Raw genomic sequence first — 14,738 nt, forward strand, 5'->3', positions numbered from 1 at the left:
ATATCTAGATATTCCATCTATTAACTGAAGGTTCCAAGTGGTTGAGAAGCTAACACATGGTCAGAGAAGGAGCTAGAATTTTGAAATTTCCAGAAGCTAACACGCTTGGGTTCACTCACACTCGCGCCCTTGAACACACATACCATTGCAATTACTTTATGTGTGTAAAAACATATAAATTGAACGTGATATATATGCCAGTCCAAACAATGCCGCATCATCGCGCAGGTCCCATAGTGGTATTATATAAAGGAAGAGTTTCACGAAGTTGCCATGTGGCAAGAATTTGGAGGTATTTGGAAGTTCGAGGAGAGGTAGGCTCCTATTACTCTAGGAATCCAAGAGAGAGCTTAGTGCTCTTACATCTCTTCCCTTCTCTATATATATCTAGATATTCCATCTATTAACTGAAGGTTCCAAGTGGTTGAGAAGCTAACACATGGTCAGAGAAGGAGCTAGAATTTTGAAATTTCCAGAAGCTAACACGCTTGGGTTCACTCACACTCGTGCCCTTGAACACACATACCATTGCAATTACTTTATATGTGTAAAAACATATAAATTGAACGTGATATATATGCCATTCCAAACAATGCCGCATCATCGTGCAGGTCCCGTAGTGGTATTATATAAAGGAAGAGTTTCACGAAGTTGCCATGTGGCAAGAATTTGGAGGTATTTGGAAGTTCGAGGAGAGGTAGGCTCCTATTACTCTAGGAATCAAGTTGGGAATTATATACATACAGAGCACGAGTCAGCTCACTAGTCTATTGAGAAGTAACACATTCCAACAACCTTACCAAGTACAGAGTTAAAAGGAAAAAATAGCCAAGGTTGCTCTCATCAATTGTTCTACGTCTCTTGTTTCTCTTAAGTGTGACACTTGCATCAAGTCCTTTGTAACGAGATAGCCAAAATAAATAATGATGAGCATAATTATTTATTGACTTTTGAATATAGGCATTAGTAAGGGCACATCATAAGTTGTCTAGGTAAATGTTAGGACCATCATAAGTCGTCCACTTAAAGAAAGAACATCTTTCATAAAGAGGGACCTTATTGATTCATTTGTGCACGTCATGGATACCGATTGCATATACGTAGTACCTATAGGTATTACTACCCACATCATGGATCGTACAATGTATAAAACCTTTCTTCAATAAAGTTGCTTATGAGCAACATTAAGGGACCCATGAGCTTCTTAAGTGTCAGATACACATGGAATAAAATGATGTATTTAGGCCTAATGTTGGTTTTGAAAAAGCTAAGTTGAATTGTTAATTATTCACTTCACTCACTCCAAAATCATTGGAAACTAAAAGGCTTGCAAAAACCACTAAAAGCTACCAAAGGTACACCAAGCTTGTGAAAGAACGCACCATGCATTTGTGGCTTGATCCCATGCCGTTGGATTCTTTTCTTTCATAACAAGTCATTTCAAAATACAAAGGTTTGACCATGACTTCTTAAAGTGGGCCAAAATTTTTATAAGTTCATTTCTTTCTTCACCATCTTGCATAGTGTGGAGACCATGGATGGTATAAATCCATTCAAAACCATGAATTGTATTATTTTATTTTATAGAAAAAAACAATACATTTGCCAATTGTATCTTTTGGGCAACCTCACAACCTATCCATATAATTTTTCATCATATGTATAATTTGAGATGGTACTCAATAATCCATGAGACATACTAATGTTAATAATATTTTGAGTGAGCATTAGTGGGGTTTAAACAAACTAGTACATGGGTGATGATTAATGCACCAAGAGAAGAGAATAATGCATTCAGATCATGTTTAAAATTTAACAAAGAAACTTTGGACTCGTTCAATAACAATGAAGTGCAATCCCATTTATTGTAACTTATTAGTAATTTTTGAGCCCTTTGTCATCCCAAGTTACAATGTTGATGGTTGGGGGTAGTATAAGATTGATCCAATGGCAAGCTAGGAAGCTTATACATCTACTAGCAATAGAGGTGGACTTCCGATGCTAAATTTATGTCCACCAAATGTTCTTTCATGCAACACAATTTTGTATGGACCCGCAATTCTACTCATTCGTAGCCAAGTTACATTATCTTTTTAAGTAACCTTGTAATGCATGCTATTCATCCCAATCATGGTCAATTGCAATCAATAATAAACATAGTTGAGAAATATGTTGATTATCATGGTTTGAATCCGTGTGTCAATTAGTTATAATTTGATTTAGATTCCATTATTTTTGCAACTCACATTATCAAATCCACCTTTTTATCTCTATTTTGGATTATAATGTACATTTCAAAGCTTGAATATTAAATTGTTTTCATTGAGATACATGATAGTCTTTAAAATTTTAGGAGTTCCATGGGTGTACACTATAGGCCATCGGTATTCCAATCGAGCAAATCCAATCTCTCTGTCTCATACACGCACACGTCTTCCCAATTGTGTGCCCTCCACACGTGAAATTATTTTAAAAGGCAAGATCTTCTCTCTCTCTCTCTCTCTCTCTCTCTCACACACACACACACACACACACACACACACACTCACTCTCTCTCACACACACTCACTCTCTCTCTCTCTCTCTCACGCACACACGATTGTGTGACTTGGACCGTGTGAAAAATCTGCAAAGGATTACTGCTACTTTTATATTTATAATTCATTTGAACATTAGTTAAATAAATTATTTTAAATCTGGAAAGGATTACTGCTACTTTTATTATTTATAATTATTAAGAGTTGATGGTGTATACACGTCATGAAATAGAAGACACTTGTATCGTGGAAAGGTCCGGAGTCCGGATATGGAGGTAGGTGCAGCAACAAGCTGTGGTTATGGGCCAATCCCAACACGCTTTTGCAACCCCACTCGCATAGCACCGCTAACTTGGAAGACTTCTACTGCGCTATCGAGGACGCGTCCTCGCGTGCCTCAAACTGTGCAGCACCGCCTACCTCAACTCTGGGTCCAAGCTAGTCGGTCGCTTCCTGTAACTGAAGGTGAGATTCTTAATGCTTGTTTTACAGGTCTATGTATATAAAATTAACATTTTCAGCTCTCACATGTTTTGGAACACCTCGTGCAGTAAGAGCGTCAAACATTATCTGTATACTCGCCCCTACGGATCTTGGGCCTAAGGCCAGTCGGGGAAAAAAAAAAAAAACTGGCCTGTGAATGTACAACGTGTATACAATCTGTAACAGAATATTGCGTAGAGCATCTCCAAGAGCTACAATAACAAAGAAATAGGAGGTGAACTGGCTAGGTCAATGTAATACAGCATATACTAGACAAGTCCCAGTTGGGCTCCAGCCATGTGTACCTCTGGTATGGCTGCAAGCTTGCTCTCCATCAATGCAATGGGTTACGAAGGTGGCTGAGAACTTTATCTTTCAAGGGATGAGATTGCGAGCCCTCCATGCGCCCATGCAAGCCCCTTCGACATGTTACCCCTCTACATTGCATGGTTTGTTTTTGTTGATTGAGCCGTGGTCTTATACGGCTAGTTCCTCGAATCCTTTGTCTATGGGATGCTAAGATGTCCTAAGACACATCCATGGGCGTCTACATGCATTTAATTGTTTCAAGGTCGTGATGAGGACTGCATGGGGTGGAGGTCCCTTGAGGCATGCTCTAGTTGGGTGTGCTTCTCATTATTTGACTCTTTAGCTCGGGGTTGCCTTTCATTATGGAAAAAAGGTGTGGGAAGTATTTGGCATGCTTCCAGTGTCTTCTTTACCACCTCATGCGTTTGTTCATTTCATGCAAGAAAAGTGCCACATCTTTGATTCACAAATTACATGATGTATCACACGGAAGCTTTGGGAGTCTTCTCTCTCTTGGAAAACCATCTGATGCAAAAACGCTGATATAGAGAGAGAGTGGAGAGAGAGAGAAGTGCTGGAAATTCAGTATATTCAAAAGGTACTTGTCTGCAGCCCTAGGCTGCCTTCTTGAAAAGGTGGAATACACCAAAAACAGTCCTACCTAGATGACCCCTAATGACTCAAACCCCTAGAGGGAGTGAATGCCTAGAACAATGAGCAAGTGGGCTTATTTATAGCCCTTGGAATCCACGGGAAACTGGCCGACTGCTGGTCGGCCAGCAGTCGTGGAGAAAAAGCCATACAACCTTGTGTTATACTGATCTGGACCAGCCGCCTCTGATCTGGTCCAGCCACCTTGAACTGGTCCGGTCGCCCTTGATAATGCGCTTCAGTCCCTTCTCCCACTGGAGTCAGCCCGACAGCCTTCTGGAACCAGCCGACTGCATCACCCCTCCATGATCCCAATTGTCCTGCTCCAAGTCCACCACAGATGCTACACCTGAGGTTCGTAAATTCTGGTTCTTCCTATCTTTTACTGGCTGCCTTTTCTGGACTAGCTGAGGAACTTGTCCATGGGCATCTGTGCACATGACATCCCCCTCTGCGAAACTTGATGACGGGCTTCCAACCTGCTCTTGGATGACTGTCATCATCCTAGTCTTGTCGCGAAGTCCCTCTGTCATCATCCATCGCTGGCAACCCTTTTTCTCTGAATATCCGGCCTGTTCTCCAAACCACTCTGTCTCAGACGAAGATCTATGCATCTGGTTTCCTCTAGTCCACAATCCATTCCTGCCCTGACTCTGAACACTGTCTTGGTCTTCATTCTTGAGAGATGAGTCTGGCACTCTCACATCACCCTTGGAGGATAACCCTCCCTTGGGACCGTTGCCCGAGAACCTATCTGGCTCACAGGACTGCCATCTCCTTTGGCACTGTGGAACACCACCAACAAACCTCCTGGGAGTTCTTCCCGCTTCTGTGCTCCTTGCCTTGGGCTTTGAATCCGTGTACTTTCCTGTACCTTGGACCTGTACACCATCATCTGGGACTGAATCAGTGTTTGGCTTTGCTGAGCCTAATGCTCTGATACCAATGTCACACGCGGCTCTGATACCAATGTAACACGCGGAAGCTCTGGGAGTCTTCTTTCAGCCCTAAACACTCTTGGAAAACCATCTGATGCAAAAATGCCGATATAGAGAGAGAGTGGAGAGAGGGAGAAGTGCTGGAAATTCAATATATTCATATGGTACAAAAAGGTACTTGTCTGCAGCCCTAGGCTGCCTTCTTGAAAAGGTGGAATACACCAAAAACAATCCTACCTAGATGACCCCTAATGACTCAAGAGGGAGTGAATGCCTAGAACAATGAGCAAGTGGGCTTATTTATAGCCCTTGGAATCCATGGGGAACTGGCCGACTGCTGGCCAACCAGCAGTCGTGGATAAAAAGCCATACAACCTTGCGTTATACTGATCTGGACCAGCCGCCTCTGATCTGGTCCAGCCGCCTTGAACTGGTCCAGTCGCCCTTGATAATGCGCTTCAGTCCCTTCTCCCACTGGAGTCAGCCGACAGCCTTCTGGAACCAGCCGACTGCATCACCCCTCCATGATCCCAATTGTCCTGCTCCAAGTCCACCACAGATGCTACACCTGAGGTTCCTAAATTCTGGTTCTTCCTATCTTTTACTGGCTGCCTTTTCTGGACTAGCTGAGGAACTTGTCCATGGGCATCTGTGCACATGACATCCCCCTCTGCTAAACTTGATGACGGGCTTCCAACCTGCTCTTGGATGACTGTCATCGTCCTAGTCCTGTGCCGAAGTCCCTCTGTCATCATCCATCGCTGGCAACCCTTTTTCTCTGAATATCCGGCCTGTTCTCCAAACCACTCTGTCTCAGACGAAGATCTATGCATCTGGTTTCCTCTAGTCCACAATCCATTCCTGCCCCGACTCTGAACACTGTCTTGGTCTTCATTCTTGAGAGATGAGTCTGGCACTCTCACATCACCCTTGGAGGATAACCCTCCCTTGGGACCGTTGCCCGAGAACCTATCTGGCTCACAGGACTGCCATCTCCTTTGGCACTGTGGAACACCACCAACAAACCTCCTGGGAGTTCTTCCCGCTTTTGTGCTCCTTGCCTTGGGCTTTGAATCCGTGTACTTTCCTGTACCTTGGACCTGTACACCATCATCTGGGACTGAATCAGTGTTTGGCTTTGCTGAGCCTAATGCTCTGATACCAATGTAACACGCGGCTCTGATACCAATGTAACACGCGGAAGCTCTGGGAGTCTTCTTTCAGCCCTAAACACTCTTGGAAAACCATCTGATGCAAAAATGCCGATATAGAGAGAGAGTGGAGAGAGGGAGAAGTGCTGGAAATTCAATATATTCATATGGTACAAAAAGGTACTTGTCTGCAGCCCTAGGCTGCCTTCTTGAAAAGGTGGAATACACCAAAAACAGTCCTACCTAGATGACCCCTAATGACTCAAGAGGGAGTGAATGCCTAGAACAATGAGCAAGTGGGCTTATTTATAGCCCTTGGAATCCATGGGGAACTGGCCGACTGCTGGCCAACCAGCAGTCGTGGATAAAAAGCCATACAACCTTGCGTTATACTGATCTGGACCAGTCGCCTCTGATTTGGTCCAGCCGCCTTGAACTGGTCCAGTCGCCCTTGATAATGCGCTTCAGTCCCTTCTCCCACTGGAGTCAGCCGACAGCCTTCTGGAACCAACCGACTGCATCACCCCTCCATGATCCCAATTGTCCTGCTCCAAGTCCACCACAGATGCTACACCTGAGGTTCCTAAATTCTGGTTCTTCCTATCTTTTACTGGCTGCCTTTTCTGGACTAGCTGAGGAACTTGTCCATGGGCATCTGTGCACATGACACATGACTTCGCAAAGAGGAACAAACCTTTCTCTGAAATAACAATGGAAGCGGCTTTATGCTAGACATCAAAGGATAGTATGCTCCTCAGTCATAGTCTCATACATATGCTCTCGCATGGGCATTGCCTCTCTCCCAGCCTCAATCTGAAGTCTTTGGGATGACACTTGGCCCATGGCAATTCAGAATGCATGTGACATATAAATCTTACAAGTGATTATATCTGTCAAGTGCACACTTGCTGTATTTGGATGCCTTGTGCACATTTTGGCTAATTAGTACACTTAGGACTCATTTTGGGATGGGTAACATGTATAGTGTGAGCAAGGCCTTGTCTAGGGACATGTCGCCAGGCACTATCTAGGTCTAGGGTCTAGTTAGTGTCTCTGAATCTATGTGTAAGCCCCGCACAAGTTAGATGTAACTCACTTGCAAGCCGTAATGATGTACGTATCCCATACACTTCTTCTCGTTAGCACACCTTTCTAATGAGGAAGGCGATGATTGTTGGAAAGTGCGCGCGTATACAATACCATGCCAAAGTATAAAAAACGATCAAGATAACTGTTAGGCATTCCGTACTAGCATCAAGATCAAGATTTGTGTAATCACTTCGGATTAATGTCAAATCTAGTATGGCTTGTCTCCAATCTCTCCAGATTAGCTTCAAACCTACTCTTCTTTTGCAGGGCATAGCACCCACTACATGGGTCCAATTCAAACAGGTTTTCTCTTCCGTATGGCTCACATCTACATTTGAGGTGGATGTTATGACCGCATGGCACAAATTGGATGCTTCAAAGTGTGATAGTTTGGAGGATTATAACAAAAAGTTTTGGGAAGCTTTACTCCCAGTGACTTCTTACCGTGCAGTGCCTTTATCAGAGCAGGTAGAGAAGTATTGTTGTGGGCTGCCCAAAGAGGTACGAGATTATTGTATCAAGACGAGTAACGAACATGTCACAGATGATTGAAAATCCTATGACAGCTAATGCGTTACTCACAAGTGGTTCATCTGGGTTTAAAGGCAGTAAGAAATTGAGCAAGAAAGCTGAAAAATTTGGGCATGCTTCTCGTGATGCTAAAGGGTCTTCAGAGACGAAGGATAAGAAGTTGCCAATGCCCAAGAGGACTTCTGAGAAAAGACAGGTTTTGAGAGATGCTCATAAGTGTTTTTACTGTACTGAAGAGGGGCATATGTCATTCAATTGTCCCAAGAGGAAGTCCCAAAAGGACTCTGACAATAAAGGAGAGCCCAAGCCAAAGAAACAAAAGCATTCTACAGGCTTAGTTCCTGATCTTGTGGGGGAACAGCCAGGTGGTGAAGCTACAGAGTTGTGCAGGGCATGGGGCAAAGTGAGAGATCAGAATGCTTTGATCTTCTTTGACACAGGTGCTAGAGTCAACTTCATTTCACCAGATTTAGCTGGCCGATTGGGGATTCGCGCAGAGGAGATGGGGCCGTTACATGAGGCTAATATGGCTTGTCCAGGGTATGCAGAACCCGTTACTCCTATCATTGGGAAGCTTTGGCTTCATTTGCAGGGTTATGTGGACAGCGAAGAGTTCTTCATCATGCCTTTGGATGGCTGTGATGTTTTGTTGGGGATGCCATGGTGCCACAGGGTACATGCGGTGGTGGATACTTACAATAGGAAAATCACTCAGACTCATAGAGGGAAAGAACATGTATTGGATGTAAAACTCAAAGGGGAATCTGTTCCTATTGTATCCGCTTCGGCAATTTCATCAGTAATGAAAAAGCATCTTTCCGCGTACTTGATTTATGTAAAGGATGCACAAGATGATGAGTCTAAGTCTAATTTGTCTATGTTAGATAAGGACATGACTGATTTCTTATGTGGGTTTCAAGACTGTTTTTCCGAGTCATTGCCAGGAGAACTTCCTCCTGAGAGGCCAGAAGATTGGTCAGTCAGAAGAGGCTAACTCTACAGTGTTGGATCTTCTCAAGTGTTATGTGTCAGAAGCAACAATGGGAAAAGTATCTTCCTTTGGTGGAGTTTACATATAACAACACTGTACATACCTCGACAGGCAAGGCGCCTTTTGAGATTGTGGAAGGAGGGAAGAAGGTACCACCCATTTTGCATACAAAGGATAAGATCTTTGAGGCTGATCAGTATGTGGAAAGTTTGGATGAAGCTTATCGGAGAGTTAAGTTGGCACTCCAGAAAACTCAGCAGAAGCAAAAGAAAGCCGCAGACCGTCTCACAGACGTGATTTATAGTTTGCATTGGGTGATTGGGTTCTTTTGTGCTTTGAAAAGGCTAGACTCAAGAAGATAAAGGGTAAAGAGCGCTTATTCCCTAAATTGAGCATGCGTTATTATGGGCCTTTTCAGGTTTTGGAAAAGATTGGTGAGGTAACCTATCGTTTGAAGTTACCAGATCACTGGAGGATTCACAATGCTTTTCACGTGAGTCTTCTTATTTCCGTGGGGATGTGCCTGAGGATGTATCAGATGAGGCTCAGCCGGAAGTTGAGGAACTTGATGAGGTTTTGATTCCAGAGCAGATACTGGCACATAAAGAAAGGAAGGTACGAGGTAAAGTTTCCCATCGCTATCTTGTGAAGTTCAAGAACTATTCACCGATGGATGCGAAGTGGATGGAGGAAGGTGACTTAACAGATTCACCTCAGGTTTTGCAGCTTTATCTCGATGCCTTTGAGTTAGAGCCGACTCTTATTGTGGCTCATTCAGGTTCAGTAGAGCATGGGTCTGGAGCATTACCTGATGCTCAAGAGGGGGGTAGCACCTCCACTCCCTTGATACAGACAGGCTCAGATGACATCTAGAGGTCGCTTGGTGCAGTTTTTATCTCACCCGAAGGTACTGAGGCTGACAGTACATCTGTTTATGGGACTTCTATGATATATGTGTACTAGTCACATGAGATTTTGTGGATATGTATGATTCACAGTGGTATACAACTTGGACTATTACTATGCCATTGGTTTGCAGTGAATGTTGATACATGTGTATGGCTTAGAGAGATTGGGACGCTGATCTTGCCATATTGTATATTTCACTTTGGATATTTTGATGCATCACCAGAATGCAATCGAGGACGCTTGCCATTTTTCAAGAGGGGGGTATGTCATGGCCCTGTGAAAATGGAACAGCACAAGTGTGGGCATGGTGGTTGCAGAGTTAGAATATTGAATGATTCACATGGGGGGTGCCTGGACAGAGTTAAAGATGTGTGGACATCCCTAGGTGTGAAGGGGGAAACTAGAACATTAAACTTTTAATGTTTATTAAAGTTGCCCCTAGGCCTTAGTGGCCCCTAGGGACTTTTAAAGTTTGGGGCCCTAGGATTTTTATGGGGAGGAGGCCACTCAAATTTTGGAGTGTGTGCTTCTCTCTCCTCCCCCTCTCTCTAGCTTTTGGGAAAAAGAGTCGTGGAGGCTTGTGGGCTCTCATGCGTGGAAAAGCTGAAGAGAAGGAGTCGACTGCAGATTTTGTGTGTGCTGCTGCTGCTGTTTTTCTGAGTGCAAACCAGCCGTACAGCACTGTACGGCCAGATCTGCTGCAAGTACTCTCTCTCTCTCTGGGACTGGCGGCGCACAGGAACTGCTGCGTGTACATCTGCTGTTGCAGGCGACTGTACAGACAGGCTGCTGGTTCAGGTACAGTCGTACAGTACTGTACGACTGCCGTACAGTGTACGGACAGGGCTGACATAGGCTGCGCTGGACTGAACTGCAGTAGGCGGCGCTGGACAGGTCTGGCTGCGCAGGTTCAGGCGAGTACAAGTGTGGACAGCAGGCGGGGTTTGCAAGTACAACTCCTGGCACGTATCCCGAGGTAGTACAGACGGGTACGGGACTGTTTTTCAGATCTGTACATTCAAAGACAGCATAGAAGTGAACACAAGGAGAAGGGTACAGACAAGTACGTGCATGCGTGTGAAGCAGGGTTGTGGAAACAAGTGCCTGCAAGTACAGATTGGTACCGTTGCTTCCTCCAGTGCTGATTCACGAGCTGAATTTGGTAAGCTCCGCTTCTGTTCATCTATCTCTCTTTCTACTGCTTGATGTCTGTTGCAGATATGAGCTATCTGGCCCCTTGTGAGAGGAGGGGTATGGCAGATTGACAAGGGTTGAGACAGAGTTTGGACAGTACATGTATGTATGAGCTGAGATGTTGAATCATGTACTTGAGTTATGCCAGATGTATGCTCATGGCTGCCCTGCTTAGTGGTCTTGGCTGATCAGAGGGAGGCACAGTGTGTTATTTTGAGACACAGATCTGTGTGCATAGATCCTCTGTGCTAAGAGGTATTGTGGGCCGTCAGATTGGACATACAGGTGTAATCTCTTGGCTGATTTTTGTTGTACTCAGTCATTCATATTTTTGGAATTGAATAAAGAAATACCGCAAGGGGCGCCAAGCTTTGGAGCCAACAGGTGTCGCCTTGTTTTCAGATTTGGGCACTCTAGCTCCAATCTGTTTTGTTTTCACATCTAGACTACAAGTGTACGGGTGACTGCTAGTCTACCGCACTTTGGTTTCTATCAGAGGCCGGTTTCATAAAATGTCTTGGTATGGTAAAGGAGTTGGAAATTGAAGCTTTTAATGTCAAAGCTACTGTAGATTTTCATGTGATGCCTGCGGGTCTTGGTGCTTTTCCAATTATTCTTAGACGACCCTGGTTGCGAGTGGTGGGTGCAGTACAAGACTGGAGGTATGGGACCATTTCTTTGCATAATAAGCTGGGTAATAAAGAATCTTTTGAGATGCATAGTAGGAGATCTTTGAATGATGTGTGGGAGAGGCCACAGGATTCGAGTGAAGAGGAAACTACCACCAGTACTTCTGAATCGGAGATAGATTCATCGACTATTGCTTTTAGTAAAGAAGAGGCAGATGTGGCTTTCCTAATATCGGAGCAACAAGGTTATGAAGATAAAGAAGTGCATGAAGTGGGTGCTGAGGGAGAAGATACTTTGGGGTCATATGAAGTGATCGAGGAGCTACTGCAGCCAAAGATAGAAGTGAAGAAGAAGCAGGAGCTGATTGAAGGAATGCTAAGTCCGGATCTCTCGAGTGGAGAAAAGGTTAGATATGTTAATATGTTGTCTCATTTTCCAGAATTGTTCATCACCTCTTATAAGGAGATTCGAGGATTTAAAGGGCCAGATTTGAGGATTGAATTGAAAAAAGATGTAAAAACAGTTAGGCAGAAGCTTCGCAGGATGGGACGAGAACAAATGCAGGCCCTGAGAGAGAAGTTGATAAGCGGTTGAGTGCAGGTTTCATTACACAAGTGGACACAGCTGAGTGGGTAAGTCCTACTTTGGTGAGTCCAAAGAAGGATGGCAGGTGGCGTATATGTGTGGATTTCAAGCCCTTGAATGCTGCTACGAAAAAGGATCCTTACCCCCTACCTTTTTTGGATGAATTCTTGGATACTGTAGCTGGATATGAAAGGTACAGTGTTTGTGATGGGTTTTCAGGTTATTTCCAGTTAAAGATTGCAGAAGAAGATCAGCGCAAGACGACTTTCATTACACCTTGGGGGTGTTTCTGCTACAAAGTCCTTCCTTTTGGATTGATGAATGGGCCAGCCTACTATCAGAAAAGGGCAAATTGGGTATTTTATTGATGATTTTTGTATATACAGCTCCAGGCAAGAGCATTGTGATAGGTTGGCTACAGTTTTGCAGCGTTATGATGAGTGTGGTGGTCAATTAAATCCAAAAAAGTGTTTTTTAGCTCAACCGAGGGTGAAGCTCTTGGGCCATGTTGTTTCAGAGAATGGTATTGATCCAGATCCTGATAAAGTCAAGTCTCTTCTTCTTCTTCCTACACCAAAGAATACAAGGCAACTGACTACTTTTGTGCAAAAGGTGAAGTATATGGCTCGATTTATCTCTCTATCTTCACAGTTGTTATATCCTTTGCAGCAAGCAGCAAGGCATGATCCTTTACATTGGTCGGAGGAGTGTGAGGTAGTTTTCCAAAAAGTGAAAGAGGTGTTGGGTGCTATTCCTACAATGCAGGCGCCTAACTGGGAACATGTATTTTATGTCAACCCTTCAGTAGGTGAAGATGCTATTGGAGCTATGTTGTTACAGAAAGGGAAAGAATCACATTATATGCAACCAGTCTACTGTGCTAGCAGAGTAAAACTTGCTAGAGAAAGGTTGTTATCAGAGGTGGAACTTGTTATGGTTAGTGTGATGTATGCATGTAGGCGGTTCCGCCATTACTTGCTGCCTCGCCCCTTTGTGTTTTTGATGAGCTACACTTTTTTGCCTCAGTTGATAAATGACACAAATTTATCTAAAGCTATGATGAAGTGGGTGATTGAGTTGCAGGAATTTACTTTCTCATTCTTGGTGGAAGAGAGTACCAAGTCTACCTTAGCTGATCTATTGACATATAAGGAGAGTCCTCTTCTTATAAAGGAGGAGACCATCAAGAAGCCAGTTGAGGATGCGGCTGAGTTGGTGAATGCACACTTATTATATTTTGATGGTTCCTACAAGAAAAGCCATGATGCAGCCTCAGGAGGTTTGGTGCTTTATGATCCACAGGGTTGCCTTGTTTTTAAGAAGGGTGTTAAGGTGGATGCACATAGCAACAATGAAGCGGAGTATCTGACTTTGGAAGCTGGATTGCAAATATGTTTGAAGCATGGTATACACAGGATTCACATTGGAGGAGATGCATTGCTTGTGGTAAAACAGGTGTTGGGAGTTTGGAAGTCAAAGAATATGTCACTCAAAGAGATGTGTTTCAAGATTAAAGGTTTGTTGAAGGAATTTGAAGCTTGGAGTCTTAAGCATGTGGATCGAGGCCATAATGAGGAGGCTCATGAAGCAGCCCAGGGAATGTTTTTGTTCTTAAAGCTCATGCATTATTTTATTGTGGTAGGGAGAATTTACAGGATGTTGAGGAGTTTTTGTTAATAGGGATGATTCCTAATGGTATTGAAAAATCAAAAAAATATGGTTTCATCAGGAAAGCTGCAAGGTATGTGATGATTGGTGATGCTTTGTATTTGAAGGGAATTGACTTGATAATGCGACGGGTACCTTGGAAGGAAGAAATCTACAAAATTCTTAAGGAAAACCATGAAGGAGCATGCGGTGGATATTTTGCCTCAAAGATTACTTTGCATAAAGTATTGCAAGAAGGTTATGTATGGCCAAGTGTACATAAGGATGTTAATCATTGGTGCAGGTCATGCAAACAATGCCAAGCTCATAGTAGACGGATATTAAGGCCTGAAATGAGGAAGACAATTCTTGCTTATGATGTTTTTGAAAAATGGGGAATTGATGCTGTGGGACCTTTGCCTATTTCAGCCGAGGGAAGTGCTACATCTTGACTGCAGTTGACTACCTTTCTAGATGGGCAGAAGCAAAGGTAGTGAAACAAATTACTGCTAAGGAGGTGGCAAAGTTTGTATATCAGGATATTTGTTGCAAGTTTGGTGTGCCATTGGAATTGCTTTCTGATCAGGGTCCAGGTTTCAGAGCAGAGCTTATGGACTATTTGTGTACAAAGATGAAGATCAGTCGCAGTTTTACCACACCTTACTATCCATAGTGTAATGGCTTGAATGAGCGTTTCAATGGTGAATTGATCAAGATTTTATCTAAGGTGACAGAGCGATAAGGCAAGAATTGGGATCTGGAGTTGCCTGCTGCCTTGTGGGCATACAGGACATCAATTAAAACTGGTACTGGTTTCACTTCATTTCATCTTGTTTATGGGAAAGAAGCTTTATTGCCTATTGAGGTGGAGATACCAGCTGTTAAAATGTTGGAAAAGCTTTTGGAAGAGCCTAAAGATGCCCTTAAAGAGCGGCTGCTATATTTACAAGAAGCACAGCTGAACAGGGATAATGCTTTGAAGCATTATGAAGATATGCAGACAAGGACGTTGGAGAAGATCAACCAGAAGATTAAAAGCAAAGGAATTATGAAGCATGACTTGGTATTACGTTATAATAGCAGGCTGGATAAT

General features: G+C 43.5%; 1 protein-coding gene across 3 annotated transcripts in view; it reads left to right on the forward strand.

Moving 5' to 3' along the window:
• The first annotated feature begins 2,762 nt into the window (after positions 1-2,762).
• LOC147641547 (Thioredoxin superfamily protein) overlaps positions 2,763-14,738 on the forward strand; it is a 64,029-nt gene continuing 52,053 nt past the window's right edge. For 2 of the 3 annotated variants that reach the window (XM_086787996.1, XM_086788061.1), the window contains exon 1: positions 2,763-3,002. In XM_086787996.1, the coding sequence (XP_086644122.1) occupies positions 2,807-3,002 (196 nt within the window). In that variant the 5' untranslated portion in view covers positions 2,763-2,806. The remainder of the gene's footprint in view (positions 3,003-14,738) is intronic. The other variant, XM_086788149.1, reaches the window with a different exon arrangement.

This window comes from Cibotium barometz, chromosome 1 (assembly GCF_041138505.1).
Source record: "Cibotium barometz isolate CiBa-2024 chromosome 1, ASM4113850v1, whole genome shotgun sequence".
NCBI lineage: Eukaryota > Viridiplantae > Streptophyta > Polypodiopsida > Cyatheales > Cibotiaceae > Cibotium > Cibotium barometz.